Source organism: Cyanistes caeruleus, chromosome 1 (assembly GCF_971803275.1).
Source record: "Cyanistes caeruleus chromosome 1, bCyaCae1.hap1.1, whole genome shotgun sequence".
Classification (NCBI taxonomy): Eukaryota; Metazoa; Chordata; class Aves; order Passeriformes; family Paridae; genus Cyanistes; species Cyanistes caeruleus.
This window is the reverse complement of record NC_141701.1, coordinates 86,498,515-86,524,592: the sequence shown is the minus strand read 5'-3', so window position 1 is coordinate 86,524,592 and position 26,078 is coordinate 86,498,515. Positions and strand designations below refer to the sequence as shown.

Below are 26,078 nucleotides of genomic sequence, written 5' to 3'. Positions count from 1 at the left end.
TCCTTATTAATGCTGAAGCATCCAAGCAATTGGTCAGCTGTATTATATTTTTTGGTTGCATGTGTGGGTTTTTTTCCAAAGTACAACTTCACCAACTACCAATAAGCCGCTGGACCATATGTGCATTGTCAGTCCATCTTTATTCCCTTGTTCCCTGCTCCAATTCTTCTGCAAAGGTTACCTAAGCAGCAGAAAACATATAAGCAGGGCACTGTCTGCAGTTCAAATAATCACTGTCTAGTTCCTGCAATGCTGAGACAGTAGAGTAACATAATACTCATCAGTAAATGAAAATTGCTCTGTACTGCAATTATACAGCCCTTATAGAACAGAATAATGGCAGTCTTGGTGCTTTTCCCAGCTGGACTGCGTGACACAAGCAGATCAAAAAACTGATAACCTAGAAGTGAATTTCAATGGAATAGGGCAGAACAAGCAAACAACTGATGTTGAGAAGATTAATACAAACTAACATGTCACCCATATTTATTCATCTCACTATCTGCTGCAGATCAACAAAACCCATAAAGGTATTCACAGTCCTTACTGAAAATACAGCATTTGGAATTTACAATTCTGGTCTTTACAAGAAGCTTCTGAAAAAATATTTTAAAAGTAAAACAGATGATTATTTTAACATTAAGATTTTGTATGGAACCTCATTTTTTTTTTTTCTTTTTGACAAACTACTTTATTCTTCTACAGCAAATTACTTCAGCTGTATTTCAGTAGAGGCTATTTCACAAATGCAAAGAATAAATGAATCCCAAAAGCATTACAAAACTTCCGCTGTAAAAATGTAAATGGATTATCTCTCCATTAATGTCTCACTAAACAGCAACACTTTGGAAGCAATCATTCTTCTTTTGCTCACAACATAAAAGCCAAATGATATTTTCTCCATAAATCACCCAGCTATTACAACATTAGAGTAAAACAGAAAATAACGTCTTTAGATTATCTTGAAAGCAGGTTTACAAATGCTACACTGGTACTTCTATATCTTCTATGGTGGAAGTAACATCCAACATTTGTTCACACGACTGTTTTAGACAAAAAAGACTTCTGCACTAGATTTTAAGTGCTGACACCAGCTTGTGTCTACTTCATTTTCATATAAAAGCAAATGAAAGTGTAAAAAAGCTTATTTTATTATAGCCATCCTGTAGCACATATTTATGGAAGTGCTGAGACTACTGCTAGTGAGGCCAGTAGAGAGAGAATGAAGAATGACAGTGTTTTAAAACATCTTTGTGACACTTTGAGGTTAGCACCAAGAGAAACTTCTTTATAGAAGCATCAGTTCCAGCAAACAATAGGTTTCTTAAACACAAACATCCCACAATGGGTGGCAGGCAGATGCTGATTTCTAAGATGACACCAAACTACATTCCCTTCCAATGTTACATTTTTTCTACCCACAGTGAAATGAGAAGGACAAACTCTTTCCTTGATCCAGTTAATTTCTGACCACCCACTTTCCACTTCTGTAGTATTTTCCATGCCTATACCCAAAATAAAGACACACATTTTGTGTTTACTTCCAATTGTGTTAACCATCTGAATTGTACATACAGTGGTCTCCTCTCCCTTTATTCTGAGGTAATGCATTGGACTTCACATCCATGTACTACTGCCAGCCTCAAAATTCACATCACTCATAACAAAGGCATTACTTCCCATAAAACTGTGGCTGACATGATAGTGTTTAAGCATGCATCACTTCACTGGCATCTGTGTATGTACAAACAGCCAATTAACACACAGAGACACAAGCATGAAGAATTTTCTCTCTCCACTGGGATATGTCACCTTTCTCCTCTTTTCTAGATTTTCACAATCCTCAGCTCTACCTTCCCTTTCAGCAATTAAAAGAGGTGAAGTATTTCAGTATCTAGCTACTTGGAGCAGAGCCATAACACTTATTAATTGCATCACTATCCAGCAGAGGTGTCTGTGCACTCAGATTCACAGAAGTATCGAAACAATCACTTCAACTCCAGTACCACAGCTACAGGTCCTCTGCTGTAATTACTGCAAAGTGACTCAGAGTCACCCTGTCAAGGGGTGAGGGACCAATGTTGGCCCTTGGCCACCTGGGCACCCATCCAGTAATGGCCTCACTGTGCCTGGATGCAGACTCCCAACATATGCTGAAGTACCATGGATACTGCTCTGACTTGCACCAGCAGGCAGGAATCAGCAGAACTAGGGAAACCTATGCTGTGCTCTCTCTCCCTTAGTCATCCTATTAACAAAGGCCACAGAAAGAGGATTGTGTCCCAGACATGATGACAGAGGCTCTCTATCAGGGAAGTTGCAGACAGTAATTCAATGGAGCAAATTCCTAGGAGCTGACAATGCCATAACATTTGATATTTGATTCTTGTATATTCATAGTGGCACATCAAAAGTACTGAACACTTTAAGCTTCCAACCTCTCTTGTTTATAATTTCTTTATAGCCAACAAAATATAATTTTGCTCAACACAGAGAGTACTTTGCTGTGTAACATAAAACTGCTGATCAAATCTATTTACTGGGTCAAGAAAGCTAAGTTACTTCTGCTACAAAGGCAGCACTAATCAGCCATACAGCATTATAATTGTATTTTCATCCACTTTTATGCATCAGTCAAAAAACTGCTTGCAAAGTTCTGAGTTAAATATATTTGCTGATAGTGAAGGTCAAAAAGGAGAAAGAAGCACATATGTTGATTTTAGACCACAGGTAGCGTAGCACAGGATGTTAGAAATTGTCTCTTCCTTTAAAGTGAGGGAATTTGGTATGCAAGTCATTGAGAGAGAATTTACCACATCATTTTTACAGACATGTCTTGACTTATTTTAACTGGACAACTACAATTCTCCTTGTATCATGTGGTATTTCTCATCAAGGTTGTGTATCTGGAACTCTCTTCCCCTTGGAAGCTTACATTTTAGATTCTCAAAGCACTGCAAACTTTTCCTAGATTACTCTTTTTGCTAATATTTCAGGACCATCTTCTCAAAGCCAAGCCCTTATAGAGATGCATTCTGACGCTCTTCCTCGTGGAATATTTCTTTACCCATCAGTGCTCATTCATTCAGTGGGGAAAGTTAAGGCATCAGTGCCTTCAGTACCTTCAGTTCCCCCTATTACTTCAACTGGCCACCACCTATTTGCATTACAAGGTCCATGTGATAAAGCAACAAGGATTTCCATTTTGAGCACCAGTTTTTAATGATGCAGCTTCAAAACAGAGGAAATGCTTTCAAAATTTGTCTCCTTTCGAATAGAAAAAGAAAATTACACCTCCTCATCCCCACAGAGCTCTAGGTTAGCACTGGATCTGAACTGGTTATCTCAAAATGCATGTCTTTGTGAAAGGTCACCAACTGATTGGTGTGGTCCCTGCAAGCCAGTTGGAATATGTAATTTTAAAAGGGATCTCTGGATTAGTAACAGTTTCCCAAACAGCTGTCACTGAAGACTGTGTGCAGACTAAATCAGATTAAATCTTAGAATAAGATCATAATCAGAAGTGAAATTCCAGCTAGAATTTGTCTGTATGTCCTAAAATGTTTCCTGTAAAGTTAATCTTCTAAGGGTAATAAGGCTCACAACATACAGGTTGTTCTGCCACACAGGCCTGTGCAGGCAGCCTGATATTACCAGCTACCTACCCTTGAGCTGCCTTATTTATAGATTTCCGAAATTAAAGGAACTTAAGAATGTTGAACTATGTGAAACTACTCACGAATGCAGCCTGCACACACAATTTTTGGAGGACTGGACACAAAGGTGATACCTGTATATCAACATTTACACCAGCTTAAGAGAATGCCTGTGAGTAGCCCCAAGGACTACGTGTGCCACTAAAGGTAACGCGTACTGAGGTCTGCGGATCGGAGCCACGGCATGGATTTGTACTGTGTGAGCCCACAGCTTTTGCATGAAGCAAGTTTGATACTAGCAGAGCTCTGCTGCATTCAGGCATCGCTCCTCACCCCCCTGGGATCCAGAGCTGGCAGCTGGGAAGGAGCCTCTGCAGCCCCCGGCAAGGCTTCACTGGAGCTCCCCTCAGGGTCCTTCAGAGACTGACTGCCAAGCAAGGGCTGCGTCTACAAATCTCAGCTCGGGAGTAGGAGAGTCAAGTTTCGGTAAGATGGAAAATAACAGACGATGACACCCTGACATGTGGTGGTTTGGGGTTTTGTTTCCTCAAATCCTATGTTATCTAAAATTCTTAATTGGTGATTTGGAGGAGAAAACAGATTGAAATGATCCGATGAGGCGTTTTCAAGTTAGAAGAAGATATAAAATGAAAAGCATACAGTTTGTCAAATGAAGGCACGCGTAATTCTTACTAGATTGTCTACTGCAATTTTTATTAAGAAACTCATGAAAGTCATTGCTATAATTTCTAATTGGAAGTTCAAATTTGCCATAATGAAAGATGGGTGAAGTTTGAAATAACAAAGAAAGGAGTGCATTTAACAGCTGCTGAAGGAACTTAAGCAGCTGTAGCATAAGAAGCTCTCTTTTTGCAGAACTGGTAAGCATGTGGCGGTATTAACCAAATTTTGATTATGTCTTTATCATCAAAGACCCTCTCTAAGTCCTGAAGAAAATACTGGCAGTCTAACACCTCAAGAAAAAAAAAAAAAAAAAAAAAGCTGAACTAAGAAGCTTCATATTCAGTTATTTTTGAGGAACACAAGTCAGACAAACAGCAAGCCAAGATTCTAGAAAATTGAATCTGTACTTTCACACTTGGAAATTTTAAAGTTGTCAAGACTCTCAAAAAACACATGCTAAGTTTGGAGGGCCGTGGTAAAAGAGTTCTGGTAAAAAAAAAATCTGTTGATAAAACTGGCTGGCAAATCATGCTACATAGGAAATCTCCTCTGAAAATGGAGATTAAACTTCGAGAGTAAAGACACAACCTGCTTTGAACATACTTTGATTTAGTCTAATGCCTACCACTGTCTACAGAACAAAGGAAAGTGAAATTTCAAAGTCAGAAGCTCACCACTGCCTCATAGATGAGCAGCAGGGAACAGAATCTTATTTTAGGACATATATGTAGAAGTGAAAAGAACAGAAAATGAAGTAAAAGGTGAAGGAGCACCAAGACTTCTGCCTTTTGTCTATTTTTTATTTTTTTTTAATTAACTATACATGAAATTAGCAACTGAGGCAGACCAAAATGGTTTTGAAAATCATACAGTACTATGGATTTAAACAGCTTGTCAGGACTGAGTCTTTCTGCCTAAGTAACTATGATCTGTCTTAGGCCAAGAACTGGAAATACATGTCCAAAAAAAGATTCAAGAAACCGACATTGATGCCATCCACAGTACTGAAAAATTCCTACAGGCACAAACCATAGCAGAAGACTATGAAGTATATAAACCAAATTTTTTTCTTTTCCTCTGTAACAGGGAGATTCACTGCATTGGAAACATGGGGAAATAATCTACTGCTGCCTTGGCCATCTCCCCAGAAAAAGGAGGCTTTGCAGGTAGAGCACTAGCAATCCCATCCCTGGAAGTCTGAAGTACAGACTATCTCCAGCAGTGTATGTTCTGCAGTAAAACAGTTTCCAAATTTGTGATCTGACTTGGACAGAGTGGATTAACATTAAAATGACTCATTGCATCATTATTCAGCTATTAAAAGAACCTAAGTGAGAAGCATGTTTCTTAAAAAAATTAAACACAAAACCAAAGTCCCACTCAAAGTAATAACAGTAATCATAGAATCACACCTGGGAGTCCAATTTGTGCCCAAATTAATAAATAGAATTATTATTTTTTCATTTAGCAGTAATCTTTATTAAATACCACAATTTAGAATTAAAAGCATCATTGTAACTGAAGAAAACAGGAGTTTTAAGGTAAATCTGGAGATGAAGTATTATTCAAAGGCTGTGAGGGGGAAGAAGCCATAAGAGAGAATTTTTGATAGCTGAAGAGCCTGAGTAAACAAACCCACTGTTGCAGTGAGGAAGGGGGAGCAAGAGGAGAAAGAAAAGTATGAGCTGGTAGTGGAGAAAGGGCATGCTGGGTCAGCAAGACAGAGAGAAAAATGCATAAAGAATTTTGAAGAGAATCTGATTCATCGTATACAAGTTAGGTGTGCTTGCTAGAAAGTGATTAAAGTAAGGTAATATATAATGGAAAAGAGTGCATTTCAACAGCTTGATAGGTTGTTGTGTAGGCAATATAGCCATTAATTAATTGAGCCCTTTCAATCAAAGCTTTTATGCATGAAATGAAGAGTTTACATGGTTCACAGAAACAAACATACCTAGGCAGATGCAGAATACAAAAAAGCACCAGAGAAATCTCAGCATTGTGAGTCACCAATTAACATTTAATCACTTTAAAGGTACTGTAAGCTTCTTTCTTCCCCATGCCACATAAGGATTTTGCACAGAGCTTCTGTAGAAGTCCAGCTGAATTTCTTGCAAGACCAAGACCATTGCCAATAAGGTATCTATAATAGTACTAACTCAACAGTCATTCTCCTTAGTAGAGCATTATGTATATTTTCATCTTCTGCTTAACAAAACTGCCTACATAACCAAACCTCCATTTGATCATGTGGACAGGTGCTAAATAAAATCAAGAACTTGACAAAAATGCAATAGCTTTTCCTAAGTTTGAGATTCAAGTTCAGGAATAGGGCTGGGTATGGTCAGAAGCCTGAAAGGAGAGAACAACCAAAATCCAAAGTTTTCTGCAACCCAGAAAACTTGTGGACTTCTGCATTACAGCAGTTTCTGTCTCACTTCCTCACATGGGAAGACAGATGGACTCATACACTCGCATCTCTTTTATGTAGCAATCTATTGCATAACCATTTATGGGCCATTCTGAAGTACATTTTGATTTTCTATCAAGATCATTCATTTTGATATGAGAAAGAATTTTTTTTCACATTGAGAACAACCATTTACTGGAATAACTTCCCCAGAGGCATGGTAAAGGTCTCATCACTGTAGGTTTCCAAGACATGATCGGACACCGTGCTAGATACCCTCATCTAGGCTCCCTTTTCCACAAATGGTTTGGACCTAACATGGGCTGTTCTGTAATTTTAAGTAAAATAGGAAATTTGCAAATTAAAATGATGATGTGTTTTTGCAAAGGTAAAGTGTAATAACTGGCTTGAGAAAGATGTATGGGATGATCAACACAACCTGCTAGAGGACTTTTAGCAGGAAACATGCTGGTTTTTCTCTTGTTGAACTCTCCATTTAAAACAGTTGCTATTCTCATTTAATACACAATGAGGATTAGAATAATGTTAATAGTTATCTCTCTCACAGGATGTTGTGAAGACTGATATGTTCACATGCATTATTCTAAAAATGCAATACAGAAGAATAATGTTATGCATTATTAGCACTGATAGAAGAGTAATACAGTTTTATATTAACTCAGCATTTCACAAACAGTGAGTAAATTGCTACTCAAAAGGTCTCTTCTCCTTCCAGCATTCCTCACAGATTTCTTCCAACTCCCAAGCTGGTTATTGAGCAAACTTGTAATGTCATTTTGAAAGACTAACAGGCTTCCCTCGAGGAACAAAAATCTGAGGACAAAACACCACAAGCAAGTTCTCCCATTAAAACACTTCTACACATTTATACTTAGACAAGCTGAAATAAAATGACAGTAGAGACAATGTTGTTGCTGGTATATTCTCAACTGGGCTTAAAATGACCAAGAAATCTGACCCTGGATATTATAAGAGGCCAGCTTTACAAGAGTGTCTCTTGATTCCATTTAAAAATAGATTGCTAATAAAAAACTACAAAATAGTGGAAGTTGTTTTTTCTCTCACATGTAACATATTTTTCAAGTAGAAAACACAATACATCAGTGACATTAAAACAATCATTTTGATAGGTAATTACCTGAGCATCATAATCAATAGATTTCTCTGTGTCATCACAAGAAATAGAAGACAAAATTAAACCTATCATACTTCCATAATTTAATGTTTTGTGATTAAATTAACCTCTTTTTCACACTTGATTGATACACTTTGATTGCACAATTAAAGACAATTAAATTATTTGAAATGCTAAGCTATTCTCTCCAAAAGACCAAACTGGTACTGTCACCCTGTTTATTGTCACCCTGTTCAGGATGGTAGAGAATTTGTACTATGCATCCTTCTAGCCCTTGAATAAAACTTCAGCCTTATGGAGAAATTAAACACATGTGCCTTTGGCTCTAATACCCCATGTTTTTATACCAGTTGGGCTCTTGTTTCATTTTCATCACCATCATCGTCTCCACCTACAGTGAAATTAGGACACAGATGATCCCATATGCCCAAACAAAACAAACTCTTCCAAAGAAAGGACACTCTGGTCAAGTATTTTATTTACATCTCATTAAACTAATAGGCATTTCAATTCCCATTCAGCTCTTTCTAGTTTTAAGGTGCTGCACTGTAATGATGGACTGATCCAATTGATTAAAAATAGCGACTGCAGAGAAAATTGCACAGATAACTGGACACAGAGATTAGCATGAAAGGCAAATAAATTAATATAGAAACAAACTGCGTAGTAATGGAGAATGCAAGGAAGATGAAGGCTGGATTAAATTAACTGAGGTTCAGATCAGATATCTGGACAGACTTTTTCACCATGAGGACAGGCAAGGACTGGAGCAGTTTGCCCATAGAGGCTGTATGATCTCAATCCTCTGGTTTCCAAGAGCAGACTGGATAAAACCCTGAGAGACCAAGCCTGAAATCAGTGCCAACTCTGCTTGTAGGAGAACTCTGGACAACAGAACCAATGAGGAGCAGGTCTGTGGCCTCTGTACAGGGGAATGGCTGGCAAATGAGTCAGACAGGGGCAGAAGTATGTGCTTTCTGCAGCAAACGGTTTTCTGGAAAGACAGATTTTATCTAGGTTTGAAGGACCATGAAGAGAAAAAATTGCATAAACAATTTGAATAGTTTAAACAACTTACTTTAATGGCAATACTAGGCAATACAATTCTAAGCACTAAGAAATAATATAAAATTCTTCAGAATTTTATTAGGTACAAAAATAATCAAGTTATAGAAAAGTATCAATGTTCAAAGATAATCACTTTAAAGAGTGCACAATTTAATAAAAAATGTAATACAGAAGTTTACTATAAAATTTAAATTCATGGTGTATAAATCTGAGGAGGTTTTTTTGAGTTTTTTTGCTGTGTGAGTTCTACCTGGAAAAATTGTTTTGTCTAGACAGTTTTATGGGAATGTTACAGAAAAAACCTCTTCAGCCTTGTTTTCTCCTTCCATGACTTTCACTCAGAAAATCTGTTTCAAAAACACACCCACCCAAGCTTCCAGGCATCAGAGATGGCTCTGTAGTTTACTGTGAAACAGTGTTGCACTGGAAGTTATAAAACAGCATCCTCATACCTGGACTGCAGCTAAGGTGATGTCAGAAACAGATTTCCTTCAGACTGAGAGCACCAAGCAGTGGAACACTCTTCTGTGAAGCAGTGGTTAAAACAGTAAGAGGATACTGCTCAAAGTGGAGCACAAAGTGAAGTCAAGCCATAGACTAAGTGCCTCCTTTTGGGTTGATTCTATCAGGATGGAGGGGTTTCAGATCTTTGGATCCTGTATAAGAAATGTTATCAAAAAGCCAGCAACTTTTGCATAATGAATAAGGAGTTGAGTGACCAGATGGACAACAGTCAGGGCAACACAGATCCCACCAGGGAGAGAGGTCCAGAAATCACAAGCAAAGAAACTATCTCTGTATCCACCCCTACTGTGCTTGCAGACACTGCATTCTGCAGACTGCTGCAGGGAAAAACAGTCTGGCACGAATCCTGCGGCATCTTTCTAGGACAAACAACTCAACAAGGTCCCCAAAGTCCCCCTCTTTCAGACCAAAAAGAGGCAATACAGAAAGTGACCCAATTCTAAATAGCTCATCTTATAAATTGTGAAAGCTGTGGGTTTATTCAATGTTTGAAGCCAGTAAGTCTCTTCTTGGAGTTCATTTTTTTTCCAATGATGGTACCAATATTCCTAGTTCCTCAGGAATGTTTGGATATGAATCACTAATACTTTAAAGGAGAAGGAATTTTGTCAAATAAAGAAGGAGGGAAAAAACCTCACTGATTCAGTAATGTTATTATTTTCAAGAAATGCACAAGCCCATTTGGATTTAGAGAGAAACTGAAATGAAAAGTGATTCTTAAAAAAACCAACTAAATAAAACACAGCAAAAACTCTAAAGGATTGCCAGTTATGTTTTAAATGCAATCTCTGCCATTTAATCATTTTTCATAGGTGCTACTGCATCACTGAGCACCAGGAGTGCAATGGGCAGTTAAGTGCTGTGGAGGAAAAGTGGACAGTGTAGGGATAACTACACGCAGTTACAACAGCTGTTGATCCTGAGGACACAGCCATGATAGCTGTATACAGTATTTTTTGGGCCATCATTTACTTCCCCATTCAATCTCAAACACTGCCATTACCCCATTCCCATCAAGCTGAGCTAAATGCCTCCTTCCTCAGAAGCTTGCAGGGCACAACCTGCTCCTCCTCTGCCACATGTCTCTGTTTGTAGCCCTGACAGCTTTCTACAACCATCTTTAGCATCCTTTCAAACCAAAGTCTTTCTGCCTCCTTTGGAATTGCAGGACAGGCAGACAACAGGGAAGTGAGACTAATGTTAATTGCCAATCAGCTGTGCTGCAGGTCTTCCCCACCTCACATTTATCTCACCAGTACCTTCTCATCCCTTGCTTTTCTGGCTTGCACTAGACTGTATTTAATTGAATTCACAAAAACACTTGGAACCATTGCTGGTGTGACAGACAAACAGCAACCATGTGCTTGGCTTGAAAAAGCAATTTCAAGTCTCTGTGTCCTAGGCATTTCTCAGTTAAAGAAGCAAAGAAGCACAAAGTAGATTTCAACACTGCTTTTACACACCAGTTGCTTTAATGCAACCAGATTTCAGGAGATTTTTGTTTTTTAAATCAAAAACCAATATGAAGTTTCAAGGGAAAATGGGCAGCAGCCTGCAGCAAAAACACCCTGATTTGAAGGCCCTGGAAAAAAATAATTCCAAGTTACTGAATCACACCACACAAGAGGATATGGACAGCTCTTTTGGACCAGACCGAAGTCTACATAGCCCTGTCCTGTCTGCAACAAAAAATACCAGCAGCCTGTCCTTTGAGGACTGTACCCCGTGGAAGAGGGACACATGCTGCAGCAGTTTTGGGAGGACTGTTGCTCATGAGATGGAGCCATGACAGAGAAGTTCACGGAGAACTGTCTCCTGAGGGAGAGACCCCATGGTGCAGCAGAGGAAGGACTCCTCTCCCTGAGCAGCAAGAGAAATCACGGGTGATAAACTGACCAAAACCCCCATGCTCCTGTCCCCCTGCACTGACAGTGGGAAGGAGGAACGGTTTGGGGAGGAAAAAGATGGGGGTGGGGGCGTTTCAAGGGTGTACTTTACTTCTCATTATCCTGCTCTGATTCTGTCAGTAATAAATTCACTTTATGTCTCTAGTTTGAGCCCTTGGAGTGTTTTCTCCCAGTCCTTATCTCAACTCATGAACCCTTTGTTAAATCTTCTCTCCCCTGTCCAGCTGTAGCAGGGGAGGATGAGTGAGCAGCTTTAGTGGGTGCTTGGCCAGTGCCAAATCATGACACCCCATCAACCATGCCCTTTTAAACAGTCTTGAGGACTGGATATCTGAAGCTACAAACGAAATCAATGTGCTTGTGTTAACACAAGCCTCTCTGGGCTCCGATCCACTTTCAACACAAACCATTCCTGCGATGCTCCTGTGTGTCTTTCATGTGCCAGTGTATTCCTCTGCACTAACTCAGTCTCCCCACATAAGCCTTTGGCATTTCTGTCACCCTCCTGCAAAGGTTTCCTCCTTGCTGTGGAGCTGCTTCCTGGCACTTTCACTTGAAGCACGCTGCCTTCTGTACTTTAAGCCATGAAACCATCCCTCTCTACCCATCCTCTCTAACCAACCCACGATTTTTTAAATCTCTATTTACCTACCAAACTGTCTCTACCAGAATTGGTTTTCTCAGTTATTCCCTTGCTCTGACTATTCCTGTAAATTTTCTCTGAATTTCCTCCATATCCTTGCTGAAATGGAAATCCTAGACTATGCACCGTGATCAGCCTACGCACAAGGAGGAATCATGAAAGCCCACAGCCTCATCTCCCTTCCCACATGCCATCCAAGGACTGGTAAAGCATTGGTAGCATGGTGGATCCGCAGATTCCTATTTTTGCCCCTGAATATTAGCTTTCCAAAGATGAGAATGGAAACAACACAAGAGTTATGGCTACATTCATGTCAAGAGCAGCACTGGAGCAAACATTTCCTTTGACAAATCTCAAGGTGGCCCAGTGGGATTTTGGGGCTACCCTCCAGCCCATCCTCTCCTCCAGCACTAACTTGCCCTAAGGCATCAGAAGTGCCATGCATGCTTTGTAAATGCATCTGTCTTCCAGGGAGAGGGCTGTATGCACACATCCCTCTCTCACTGACTGTGCATCCAGATCTGTCTATAGATCTGACATCATGTTTATTTACTTCAGATGAGAATTCCAATTATAGCACCAAATTATTCTGAGGGGGTAACAACAAAGATGCTGCTTTTGGTCCAACATGGATTTATTTCAAAGCAATTTCCAACATGCTGCTCAGCAGCAGAAGTTGTAGGATTGTACACCACAAGGCGGGCTGCCAAAACCGAGCTCTGCTGCAGCTGAGCAGGCAGAAGTTCAACATAAACAAAAATAATTGAAAATGAAAACTGGGGGGAGAGGAAGGGGAGGCGAATAGACAGACAAACAGGCAAATGCCAATGCTGAGAAAGAAAACCCTAAAATCCACAAAAACATTCTCAGTAAGTAGGGAGTACACCCTCATTTTAAAAAACAGTGCAAAGAAGCATCCCAAAATGGGCTTATCTCAGTACTGCTAGGAATTGTGAAAGCCAGTAGAAGATTTTAGATTCAGATGCAGCACAGATGAGCCTCTTCACATGCTCAGAAAGTGGCCACACGTTTTCAGAATGTCAGAGCTCAAACAACAGTGTGGTTTAAACTGAAGCCCCCTGGAAAGCAGGAGCAGAATCAGTATCTTATTTTCTAACTCTTATTAAAAGAACAGCATTTAGTTCACAGAGCTAATTGCTTAAAAATGAAGAGGAACTATTAAGTCACTTTTGCAACTTTGGCTGCTCAGGTGTTTGTGCCACTCACTGGGAAAAGCCACAGAACTTCAGAGAGACTGGAATGATGGAAAAAGTAACATAACTTGTGGAACAGTTATGTTACTGCAAAGAACAGGCTGGGCTTTGCAGCCAATTTAATGAGGTTATTTACTTTGACAACATTTGCTATGTTGATATTGTACTCAAACCTAACACAAAAAGTGTTTGCTAGAGATTGCTCCTTGATGGGATCTGCAGCCACAGCCTGGAGAGCAGCGTTGGAGGATCAGCTGCTGGAAATTGTGTAGGAAAATACAGACTCCATACTGGGACAAAGGGATGATCTGAGGTGGTCATAAAGAACTGAATTCTCTTCAATGCCTCCAGGCCAGAAGAAAAACTGTTTTTGTATCATTAGTAGCTACTTTGGGGCATTAAAACATTGCACCGAAGCAGAAATTCAATGGAATTTCAGGGGAAAAGGCACCTGAATAGGTACTACTGCAACTGAGGAGTCAGTCTGAACTCAGGAAGCACTGGGTTGTCTTAAGGAAGTGGCAGGAATTTTTCTGAAAAGTGTTAGGTTAGCAAATTTTATTATTTGCTACCAGTTCCATTTATGATTTAGATTATGCTTCTCAGTCTGTTGCCAACAAACCACTGAAATGATTGGAGGAAAAAAAACATGTTCTTACTTCTACACACATAGAAAGAAAGTCTGAAATAAAAATTACCTCACAACAGAGGTAAGTACCTCACAACATTCCAAGTACAGGACAAACATTTGTTGACAATAAATGAAAAAAATAAATGAAAAAATCCCAGATACTTGAGGCTTTTTTTTTACTCCTATCTCTTCATCCCAACATCCAGTCCAGTTTTGGACTTAGACTAGAAACACTGGTAAAAAACCAGTGTTTTTGAGGGTTGATGCTGGCTGGATGCCAAGCACCACAGGAGCTGCTCACTCACTCTCCTCTGCAGCAGGACAGAGAGAAAATTTAACAAAGGGCTCATGAGTTGAGATAAGGACCAGGTGAGACTGCTCACTAAACACCACCATGGGAAAATCAGGCTCAGCTGGAGATATAAAGTGAATTTTTTACAAACAAAATCAGAGCAGGATTATGAGAAGTAAAATAAGCACTTAAAAAACACCTTCCCTCCCACCCCTCCCTCTTCCCCAAGCAGCAGAAGAAAACATGGAATGGGGGGTTATGGTCAGTTCATCACCCAAGGCTTCTACCACTGCTCAGGGAGAAGAGTCCTTCCCCTTCTGCACTTTGGGGTCCCTCCCATGGGAGACAGTTCTCTGTGAACTTCTCTGATGTGTCTCCATCTCACCAGCAACAGCTCCCTGCAAACTGCTGCAGTCTGAGTCCATCCCAAAACTTCTTCAGCCTGGCTTACTCCTTCTATGGGGTGCAGTCCTCCAGGGACAGGCTGATCCAGCCTGGAAGCAGAGCCCTCTTTCTCTCCACTGGGTCTCCCACAGGATCACAGCCTCCTCCAGGCATCCACCTGCCCCAGCATGGATTCCTCCATGGGCTACGAGTGGATCTCTGCATCCCCTGTGGATCCTCATGGGCTGCAGGGGCACAGCTGCTTCACCACAGGCTGCAGAAGAATCTCAGCTCTGACACCTGGAGCACCTCCTGGCCCTTCTTCTGCACTGACCTTGGTGTCTGCATGTTGTTCTACTCATGTGTTCTCATGGCACTCTTCTGTAGCCACAATCAAAACTGTGCTGCATCTTTGTTTTGATTTTCTTCTTAAATATGTTATCATGGAGGTGTTACCATCATCTCTAATTGGCCCAGCCTCTTGGCCAGCAAAGTTCATCTTTGGAGCCATCAGGGATTGGCTCTGATGGACATGATGGAAGTTTCTGGCAGCTTCTCACAGAAGTGCCACTGCCAACCCCCCCCCCCAAAAAAAAAAAAAAAATAGGCCATGGAAAACCAATAGAAGTGTAAATAACCATATTACAAAACTTATTGTCAAAAAAATAAAGAGAAATAAAATCCAGCAACATAATAAGAGAGTTCACTGCAGGAATGCCTGTCACACCATCTCCCAACAGATCAAGAATTTCGCTCAGCACAAATACAGTAAACAAAAGCTAGAATCTTCCCAAAGGAACAAGAAAAACAAAACACTTTAAATATTATAACATAAAAGCATAAAAGCCAGCATAAAAATCAATGCCATGGATACTAGCTCACTCCACATCTAAAAAATATATGGAGACAATAAAGGGTCCTTGTGAGTAGACAGCAAAAGTTATTAGTCAAGAAAGATGACTGAATTAGGAAGGACTGACAAGATCAGGGCTGTTTATCTGAAAGAACAACAGGACTAAATAAATATACACAGTATGATGAAAGTTAATTAATATGTATTTTTTTCCTTGCCCTCCTACTACAAAGTCAAACAGAACTAAATCACTTTTCACATTGATACTTTAAAAAGAACAGGTGGATAACTTTTTAGGACTCGATGCCACAAAACAGTAGTGATGACAAGAACCAAGAGTATTGAACTGCAATGGGATACGTGTATGAACAGTCCCTGCCATCCCACTATAAGCAATCACTAACAGATGGGGATTAGGGAAACCTTCTGTAACAGTTTAGGGAAGGATTTCATACACCACCTTCTGTAGCATCCCGATCATGCTACTGCTGGCTACATCACTCTCAGCTAGAGGGACACTCATCAGATCTCTCCAGCACTCCATGTTCTCTTACCAGAACTCTCTGGTGCCAACAGCTGTGAGCTTCATGGCAGATCTTCCACCTGGAAAGTGTGTATCCTTTAAGGCATGCCTGTTATGAAGCAGCCTGGATTAGAGCAGTCAAACTTCTGCAGTGAAGGCAAATCTTTTGTAATCTCAGTTGCAATGTTTAATAATGCTTAGGAAAACTGGCCTTCACTTTATAGTCTTTTTAGTCATCTGAGTTTATTTGCCATTCTGTCACTGCATCTTTTAGTTTAATGTAAAAGTTATTAATCTTAGAATTTGTTTATTTTTGAGACAAAGGAACAAACTACAGATAACGGCAAACCCAAGAACACCCTGATTGCATCTTTCTGACACTACTCAAGGAATCTCACAGAGCCTCTTCCGAAGCAAATATGTTTCTTTTTAAGACACAACGTAGCATGATTCTTTGTGAAGAGGGCATTCTTTGTCCTTCAGTAATGGAAAAGCTGGTAGCCCTCCCAGCACCCCAAATGCCTGTCTGTGGCGAACAGCAACCCAAACAACATGATGAAGGAGTACCTCCTAGCCAGACAAACGAGGTGTGCTTGTAATACAAAGTCTAAGTCCAGCTTGGCAAAGGCAAGGTCAGCAGTGGCTGGTTACCTCTTCTATCCCTTCCTTCCCAGCCCCATGCTTCCAAATGTTGACATTGCCATATGTAAAGAAAACCCCCACATTCTTAGTTCCAGCTTCAGCTGCTCTTTCATATTCTATGCTTGATTGGTCTGGTGCTGCAGTATGAGAATATTTCATAATAGATCTGTATTTTCATTTGTCCTTAATAAAGCTGGGGATGATTGATGTTTCAGTCAGAGCTGAGCAGTCTTCACAATCCATAAAAACGTGGCTAAGCACATAAGTGTGTTCCCACAACATCTAGGTGCCTCCCATAGTTCCAAAATATCAGAAAACTGGAAGGACTTCTGAATGCAACTGTAATGCAAATCTCATTATTAACTACCACTTTACTGAGTAAATATCAACATCTCCCTCCTGAATAATAAGAGCATTTCTAACAACAGTCATCGTATTTCTTAATGGAGAACCAAATTCACTGGCAATAAAGTCCAGGTTCCCGGAAGAAAAATTACTCTGTGCTCTCTGTAGACAGACTGGGTTTTAATGAGCAAGGAAGCCACAAAGGGCCTGATCCTAACCCCACATAAGTCAGTGGAATGGCTTCTACTGACTTCACTGAGCTTTGGATGGAGATCTGAGGTCCTGATTTTGCATTTGTCACACTGCCAGCTTCACTGAAAGCCACAGGGAGTTTCAGTGTCACTCAAAGAAGAAAAAGGTTCTTCAAGAACTACTATTATCCCTTTCCCCAATATGGAAAATTCCCTATTATAAGCAGGAAAAAGAATAACAAATTGCTGTGGATTTCAGATTTCATTTTCAAAAAAAAGAATTCCTTGGGATGACACTCAAGAGGCTCATCTTGTGCCAACCTGACTGTGAAGAAAGTTAAGTGCTCCAAATGTATTATGATCTTTCCCAATATCACTTACAGGTGGCTTGCTGACAGCATATTTTATTTTCAAATCTACTTTTTTTAGTAAACGTGTTTTCCAGCACCAAAATGGTCTGTTCATGTGGAACTGGTGAAATGTGTTGGAACAAACTAATACACTGGAATAGTCATTTACCATGGATGACATGTTGTATGGGGCTTTTTCATTTACAGTCTGTAACACAGAGCTTAAAATACATAGCATTTTCCCCCTGTATGGTATTTTTCTTTCTACTGTTGTGGTCTGTAAGACACTACTTCAGTGTACGCCTTCTTTAATGACCTTCATAAATTACTTGTAAGCCTTGAGTTAAGGACACAATTCTTCAATTAAAATTAATAGCCATAATTGCAGCATGTCTCTAAGGTGCTGCTGCTGTTCTCTGTTGGCTGTACACTATGGAAACACAGCTTGGGTCAACAAACAAGTGCTCCTCAAGACCGAGCACAGCATTTCCTCCATTTGATAGTCCGACCAGTCACAGATTTTAGCTCTTGCCCATCAAACTTGCAGCACCTTTGGCTACTTGGTTATCACACAGTGTGTGCACATACATTATTTCCCTGTGGATGCTCCTTTTTATTCCTAATTACAATGAAAATTAGTTCCCACAGCACCCAGTGATTTCTGTGGGAGCTGCTAACACTTAGAAGCCCTGAAAATAAGGACTCATTTTATAAAGCCAAACCCAGGAATATTTGCATTATCAGAGACTAATAAAAATGTCTCCGTATGTGACACAACTAAGCACTTGGCTTTGTGTAATTGAGCCTAGCCACCAACCTCAAGAAAAACTTGTATCTCAGGCACCATCCTGCTGAGCTTCACTTTCCCAATCTCCCCACATCCCATCTCCCCAAAACAACTGAAAGCAATGTTCTGACCTAAACTGTTAAAATTCCATTGTGGCTTGTCAGATGTGTCACTTAATACTTCTGTCTAGGTATCACTGGCCCACAGGATGAGGGTGGCAATATCTCAGCTGAGAACCATGAGTCCTTCATATACCCAAGTGACAAAAAAACCCCATAAGAAATACATTAAATCATCCATCTCTTTTCTGGTGTTCATTCACAAAGAACGAAGAGTAATTCATTTCCTTACTATTCATCTGTCCTACATGTGTACTAATAGGCATGAAAATACAAAACATAAAGCTCTTCATCCTCAGAATGATTTTTAAAAGGCACTCTTCCCTTGCATTTCTGTGTGATGTCTGATAAATAATAGATCAGTTGCATGGTGTTAGTTTTAATATTAATGTTATCAGACAGCTTTTGAGAGAAGTGGGGCAGAAACCCAAATTCTAGAAGAATTTGGTATGGCAGCAGTCACCATCCATATTTTTTTCAGCTCAGGTCCACCTCTATAATATTCTTATATAGATATATATATTCAGATATATACATCTGTACACCTTATGGGGTGTACAGAACCATCACTTTCCCTTCAGTTTACCCAGAGACAAGGATGCTGGCTGCAATTTTTAAAAATTAATTCTTTAAAATTAACTGCATGGTTAAAATAAAATATCCATTGAGCACAAAAACAATGGGAAGATACTGTGATCTGCTTCAGGAATGCTGACATTTTTTTGTTCTGAAATGAAAGAAAAGCTTGTTTCCTCAGCCTAAATGTTGACATTTCCCAGTATGGAGATAAGCAACCTTTGAGCTACATAATGCTTTGATTCAGCTTAAGAAATTCTTCCTAGCTATAGGGCTTTATTTATCCCTACAAAAAAATATGTTCTGGATCCATAAAACATAAAAGCTAGGATTAATTATTTAGTGCTATATCCACCACTCTTCCCTACAATACCGGGAAGCATATAAGGACCTTTTCCTCCCATCTTCTATCCTGGCAGCTTTATAGAAAGTATGTTTAGCTGAATCTAGTCTTAAGAATTAGGGGCCAGGCCACCTTGTTATCCCACTCTACAGTTCTGAGAAAGGCCTTGTGGTGAGTGCAAATATGTGCAGGCATCACACACATTCAATTCCCAACACACAGAAGACAGCGATGCCCTTCATTGCCCCAAGGAAAGCGTGCTGTGGCTGCCTCGGTACTGTGGCTGTTTTCTGCGGCAACAAAGACTGTTGTAAGCCATGAGCAAACAGAGCCCTCTCTACCTTCCCATGCAGATCTCTAGTCAAGAATTCAAGAGAATCTGAGAGAGCTCGGGATGTGCTACAAATGTGTTGCTTCTCCACACTGCTCGGACACTGCAGAAAACAAGCATGCCAAATTGCACACTAATCTGCAAGCTGATCTAGGAGGAGAGGGACAAAAGTTACATGAAGGATACATCTACTGTATTAAAGAAAAACTACTTTCAGGTACAGACCTGACACCCAGCCAGAACACATTTCTGTCTCTCACCCATCTTCCTTTGCAGGGATTCTCAGCTTGCAGTATTGTCATCCATCACTGGTGGCCTTGACAGGACTGCTCCACCCTGACTTCCTAGACTGTACTGTTATTGTGGGAGAATGAATAGGGCAGGGATGGAGACCAAAACAAGAGTGGAAGGGTATGGAATCCCACCCTCAGACAGACAGCAGAGCAGAGCCTTGAGCATCCCAAGCAGCAGCAGACAGTCAGAGCACTGGCACAGGCAGAGAAAACAACTTCAATGAGTAGAGAGGGACAATACTCACCATCTAACAAATTTGCTTACAAAAGCTTTCCCCCTCTGACATATATCCATCCCAATGCTCCTCAAACTCTAGGATGCTCACAATTGCAGACTAGGAAAAACAGCTCTGCACAGATGTAGCCTCCACCTCTGCTCTACAAGGTCAGCAATTCACTAGGATTTCTCTGAACTCAGAAGCACTCATGAGCCTATTGCTATCCCTTGTGCATCCTGTGGCAGCTGACTCCTTTAGTCATTTTTCACAGTCCCACTGCTTGTCAATAAATCACCGTGCTAATTCCTGTGACACCTCCTGTGAAGTGCTCTGGGAATTGTGGCAAAGATTTCTGGGCTGCATCTGAGAACTGGTGGTGAATGGCTGCCTTCAGGTTGACATGATGAAGAAAGGTTAAGCTCTTCAGCTGAGCAGCCTCTTAGAAATGATTCATTGTGACTCCAGCTCTCCCTTTTCTATACAGTCAATCCTCTGCATCTGCCTGAACACGTAAGGGACTTGACGCTTGTCTTCTGTGTTGCTCACATACTTCAGTTTTCCTTCTCTTCTCATTACCTGTGAAGGGTGATTACATTTCCTATGGAATATCACCAGTGATACATCACACTTCAGAGTTGCATTTCCCCCCACCATCTAATGGGAACCTGTGCTTACTTCATCCTTTTCCTTTCTTGAATACCAATCCTCCTACAAGCCTGTGTGTTAGGCACCAGCCTCCCACCAAAGAATAATGGGACTCCTACTGATGCTCATTAATAGCAAATTATTTTCAGTTAGTAAGGATAATTCTCTCGGTGAAGACGCTGGAGAGCCAGGGATGGTACAGCAGAACACTGTCTGCCCCACAATTGATTTGAAAAGAGTGGTTTGAAGGAAACCTCACACTTCAATAGGAACCCATTAAGAACAGCTATTTGCACGGTGCCTGCCTGAACAGTGAAGACAGCAAAGAAAGTAGAATCTATCATGGTCAGCTGATTGTTTAATTTTTTTCTTCCTGAATTATGTGATCGTCAAATAAACATTGGCATCAGAGATCTAAACTAGCAGTCACAAGCTATGTAAAAAAACATAAGTCACAGAACTCACTTGATTTTTGTATTAAAGCATGAAATTTTGGGGTATTTTTCTTCTTTCTTTTTTTTTTTTTTTTTTTGTGGAACTGTTCAAGTGATTGCTTTTTCTACAAGAAAGACTTCCCTGCTCCTCTTCTCGTTCCTCTCAGACTTCTTCATGACACCTAGATTTGGACTTGCTATCTGGTGAACTCATAAAGCAACACAAAGGAATTAAGTATCTGAATCCGCATGGGAATTCAAAAGCTGCAGGCCAAGCAGTTAGAAACCTTTGAATGGGTGCTTAGTGAACGTATGCAGACAGATTCCAAGTCTACACATAGATAACAAATATCTTTCAGCAGACTGAAAAGGTCTGCTTCCATATCAAACAATACTTTTTAAGCTTGTGCTATGGAAGTGCATGCTCATTTTTGCTATCTCTGACCTCACCCTATTTTGTACTACAAAAAAGCTGGAACAAGGGTGTTTGAAATTCAGAATTTCTAAAATATCTGAAAGACTTTTCTAAACAAATATATGTGCATATGTAATCAATTAATTATCTATTAATTAATTTCAATCGGGAATGTTTTTGCTGGGGAGGAAAAGGAAGAATGAAAAGCTTTTCAGTTCAGTTTTGCAAAAAAAAAAATACCCAAAACAACAAACCCTAGCAGATAGGCACTCTGGGCTCCATGAATGTCCTTGTCACTGTGCAGGATATCTGGGAAAGCCAAACTCCAGCAGTCTCTGTCCTGGTGGGGAACAGTAGGGCATCATGACTGCTGTAAAGCAGGGTTAGCATAAGATCTGCTGAAGCCATGTATCAATCAGCCTGACAGAGTTACCTTGAGTTACTGCCGTGGAGCGCAACTCCTGGCTCCTTTAAATTTCCTTTAGACAGTCAGGATGAAAACCTTATCAGCTGAGAACTTACCACAGCTCTGCTGGGACATGAACAGAACCCATATGTCTTCACAGAACATCTCTGAGCAGCCCAGTGTTTACCCTGAATTAATTTGTCCAGAAAGTCCATGACCACCTCCAAGCAGGGGCCGCTATGAGAATGGAGCTGCTATTTCTACACCGCTGCTTTTCTAAGGAAAAAAAGGCAGCAAAGAGGAAGAGCCTGAAGAGTGTCTGGGGCTACTCTGACTGTGAATCATGCAAACAGCACTGGCTGTTGGGTTGGTCTGGGGCACAGGGAATGCCATACACCAGGAGTGAAATGTGCCAAAACTCCATTACACACACGTCTCCTAAGCTGAAGCCCACAAAGCAAAAGAATCATAAAACCATCATTGAATGGTTTGGGTTGGAAGGGACCTTAAATATTATCTAGTTCCCAAGCACCTGCCATGGGCAGGGACACCTTCCACTAGACCAGGTTACTCAAAGCCCCATACAACCTGGGCTTGAATATTTCAAGGAATGGTGTTAAGATATGGTTATTAAAATTATTAGAGAGATGCTTCTGCATGAATTAAGGAGCAAACAACACCATATGCTATAGTCAATAGTACAGATTTTTATTTAACAGTAAATATGATGGAAAGACAAATAGGAAAGGGGGGGAAAGAAATTAACCGTCAAAAAAAATAACACCACTGTGGATGCTGATGGCATCCCACTGGTCCTCTTCTGATCTTCTCAGTGGGTATGGTCACCTCCACCAGAGTTGGGGAAGCCCACAAAACAGAGTCCAGTAGTTTGATATTCACTCAGATTCAGGTAGGAACACCCAGGTACCTCCCCTGGAGCGGGGAGTTGTACAGTGGATCTTACAATACTTTGGATCAGGGGATACTTCAGGAGCGCTTGATGGTTTATGACACCTAAGATACTACAGCACATTATTTTAGGAATTGAATAATATATAATATATATATTTTATATATATATATATTATATAATGTGCCATTATATAATTATGGCACATCAGCAGGGATGGATACCTTCAAGCTACCCGTGAATGTCCTGATACTACTCCAGAAGGGATTTTCCACAGCTGAGCCCACTTGTGTAAGAACTTTGGCATGATAAAAAGCACTATCCCACTTCCAAGGATTTTACAATGCCTCTTATCAGCCTTTCCTTCACCTTGTTCAACACCCAGCTGTAGCCTCCAGTGATGGGTATACACAACCCCATTGCACCTGGGCAAATGGCCGATTGTTTGAGTCATTAACTACTAACAGTCCAGTCTCTCAGAATGGGGCATCCACAACTTCTCTGGGCAAACTTCCAGTGCCTCACCACCCTCACAGCAAAGAATTTCTTTCTAATCGAGACCCAGCATCTCTCAGTTTAAAGCCATTCCCCCTTGTCCTGTCACTACATGCCCTTGTAAGAAGTCCCTCTCCAGCTCTCCTGCAGGCCCCCTTTGGGTATTGAAAGTTGCTCTAAGATCTCCCTGGAGCCCTCTCTTCTCCAGGCTGAACAACCTCAGCTCTCTCAGCCTGTCTTTGTAGGAGAGATGCTCCAGCCCTCTGAGCGTCTTTGTGGCCTTCTCTGGACTTGCTTCAACAGATCCATGTCTTTCTTATGCTGGGACCCAGAGCTGCATACAGCACTCCAGGTGGGATCTCACACGGGCAGAATAGAGGGGCATGGCCCTCCCAGCTGGTCTCCCATGCTGCTTTGGATGCAGCTCAGGATACAATTGGCTTTCTGGGCTGCAGGTGCATGATGCCATGTCATGTGGAGCTTCTCATCAATCAATACCCAAAATCTTTCTCCGCAGGGCTGCTCTCAAGCCATTCTCTGCCCAGCCTGTATTCGTGCTCGCCATTGCTCTGACACATGAAGACAACCTTGCCATCAGCATGACTGCAGCAGGAAGGACAAAAAAGGTTCTTATTCTCAAGAAAACCAGGGGGCATTGATCCTGGTCAGGACAAGAGAGAGAAAAGAGATAAGATGGACTGGGGGTACTACTGTAGTGCTTTAACTAGCCACTATGTGGTTATGCTCTACTGTGACAGCTGAGGAAAGGCTCAGAAGTGAACAAGAACCCTCTGACAGAGCCTCCCATGAACAGTTAATCTATTTCAAAAATATTATAGTCTTACATTCATGTGACCAAATGAAGGGGGAAAAAAATCCAGAGCTGGAGAACAATGTTCATTAATTGAAAACCAATCCTCTGCTAGCTGCTGTCAAAAGCAGCTTCTGGTTTTTTTTCTGCAGAGAAGCTGTTGCTGGGACTTTGCCAGTTCAGCAGTTAAAGGTAATCTCAAAGAATCCCTCAGCAAATTGCAAAGTGCTCAGGCTGAAGAACAACAAGGTGTTTGGGGACTGACTTGATTGTTTTAATTTGCGTAATATCAGCAGCAAGCAGCACTTAAGAATTATTCTGCTTAAGTCACCTATTCCAGAAGCAAGACAAAACCAAGCCAGCTTTAATGAATAAACCAGACCTAAAAGTATTTGATTTTATCCCCATGTAGATAAGGAAAAATGTAAAATCTGGCATCTGGAAGCTGATATTCCTACGTTGTATTTTCTATATATTAACAAGGAGCTAGGGGCATGCATTGACATAACACAGCAGTCAATAGGATCTGACTCTTTGCTGTCAGATCTGTTGCTTTTACTGTTTGGAAAAGAAGAGACACAGGTCATCTGAGTACTCCCAAAGTCTCTAAAGATGGTGCCACAGTGCACCTACCTTCCTTCTTCACAGCAGCCAATACATTTCCTAGCACTTCGTTCAACAGACTTTGACAAATGTGCAGATCTCACCCCAGAAGTGTACAAGTAATTGACTCAAAGGCAAGAAAAAATCCTTTCTTACCTATTCCCCACTTATATTTTTAATAGCATAGCCGTCAAAATGCAGCAAATCAATTTTTCCCCCTTACTGTCTCCACTCTGCCTTTTCAGAATATTTTTAGTTGCTCTGATTAAAAATTTACCTCTAAAGTACCACTGAGGACACAGTGCATGTCTTGATTACGATTCTGTATAACTTTTTCAGCCTACCTATGTATCTTCCTTTCTTTCCTTACTTCCCTTATATTTCTAACAAAACAGAACTATTAGAAACTAACTTTGAAAGATGATAGGAAAATAGTCTCCCAGCAAAATGCAGAAAATACATTTTCAGAATGAACATGTGAGGCCATCACATGTGATGGGACAAGATACCTTACACAAGAGAAACATGGCATGCTAAGATAAGAAACACACTCGCAGGTCTTGCCCAAAGCAAAGATGAAAAACCTCAGCATTTCTGTATTCTGTATTGTAGGGGAGAGGTACTCACCCCTGGACTCTTATCTCTCTCTGTCTTCTTCATCAGGGACAATGTGGGTCACAAATGTGCCATTTCTATTACATATTCCACCATGTGTGATTAACCAGTATTTCCTCTATTACTTTGTCCACATATGCTTTAATTACCATCCCTGAAATTCTGCTTTCCTTGAAAAAATGTGTGCAGCCACAGTACTTATCTGAATGTCACCAAAATATAAGACTATATGAATGAAGGAACGTAAATCCCTCTTCCTGGGATTCTCTGCATGGCAGCAGTTTTCATTTGCTTATTCACAGTGGGCAGAGACCTTTCTACCTTTTGAATGCCACTCAGCCACCCTTTCCTTTTTCCCGTGAAATCTGTTTACTATCCAAATCTGGTGAAGTCTTGACCACTGAAAAAGAGATTACTTTCTGATTTCATTTCTGTAGGTCATTCATATTGATTAGACAGCTTAGACAAACTGAGTAGTAAAAGACCTAAACCTAAAAGATATGAAGGATAAAACAGCCATTGCAAAAAGTAAGGGAAACATCCCTTTCTTTTCTTCCTTTAGTATCAATATAGTCCAAAACATTCTCTCTTTTTTTCCTTTTT

At 40.6% G+C, this 26,078-nt stretch overlaps 1 protein-coding gene across 13 annotated transcripts in view; it reads right to left on the bottom strand.

The window, feature by feature from the left end:
* FARS2 (phenylalanyl-tRNA synthetase 2, mitochondrial) overlaps positions 1-26,078 on the bottom strand; it is a 230,547-nt gene that overhangs the window by 45,222 nt on the left and 159,247 nt on the right. For 4 of the 13 annotated variants that reach the window (XM_086900839.1, XM_086900804.1, XM_086900857.1 and 1 more), the window contains one exon: positions 6,671-7,584. The exons of 8 other annotated variants lie outside the window; for them this stretch is intronic. In XM_086900839.1, coding sequence (XP_086756965.1) covers positions 7,425-7,584 — 160 coding nt within the window. In that variant the 3' untranslated portion in view covers positions 6,671-7,424. Of the gene's footprint in view, positions 1-6,670; positions 7,585-24,050; positions 24,108-26,078 lie in introns of those variants that run through there. One more of the 13 variants, XM_086900865.1, reaches the window with a different exon arrangement.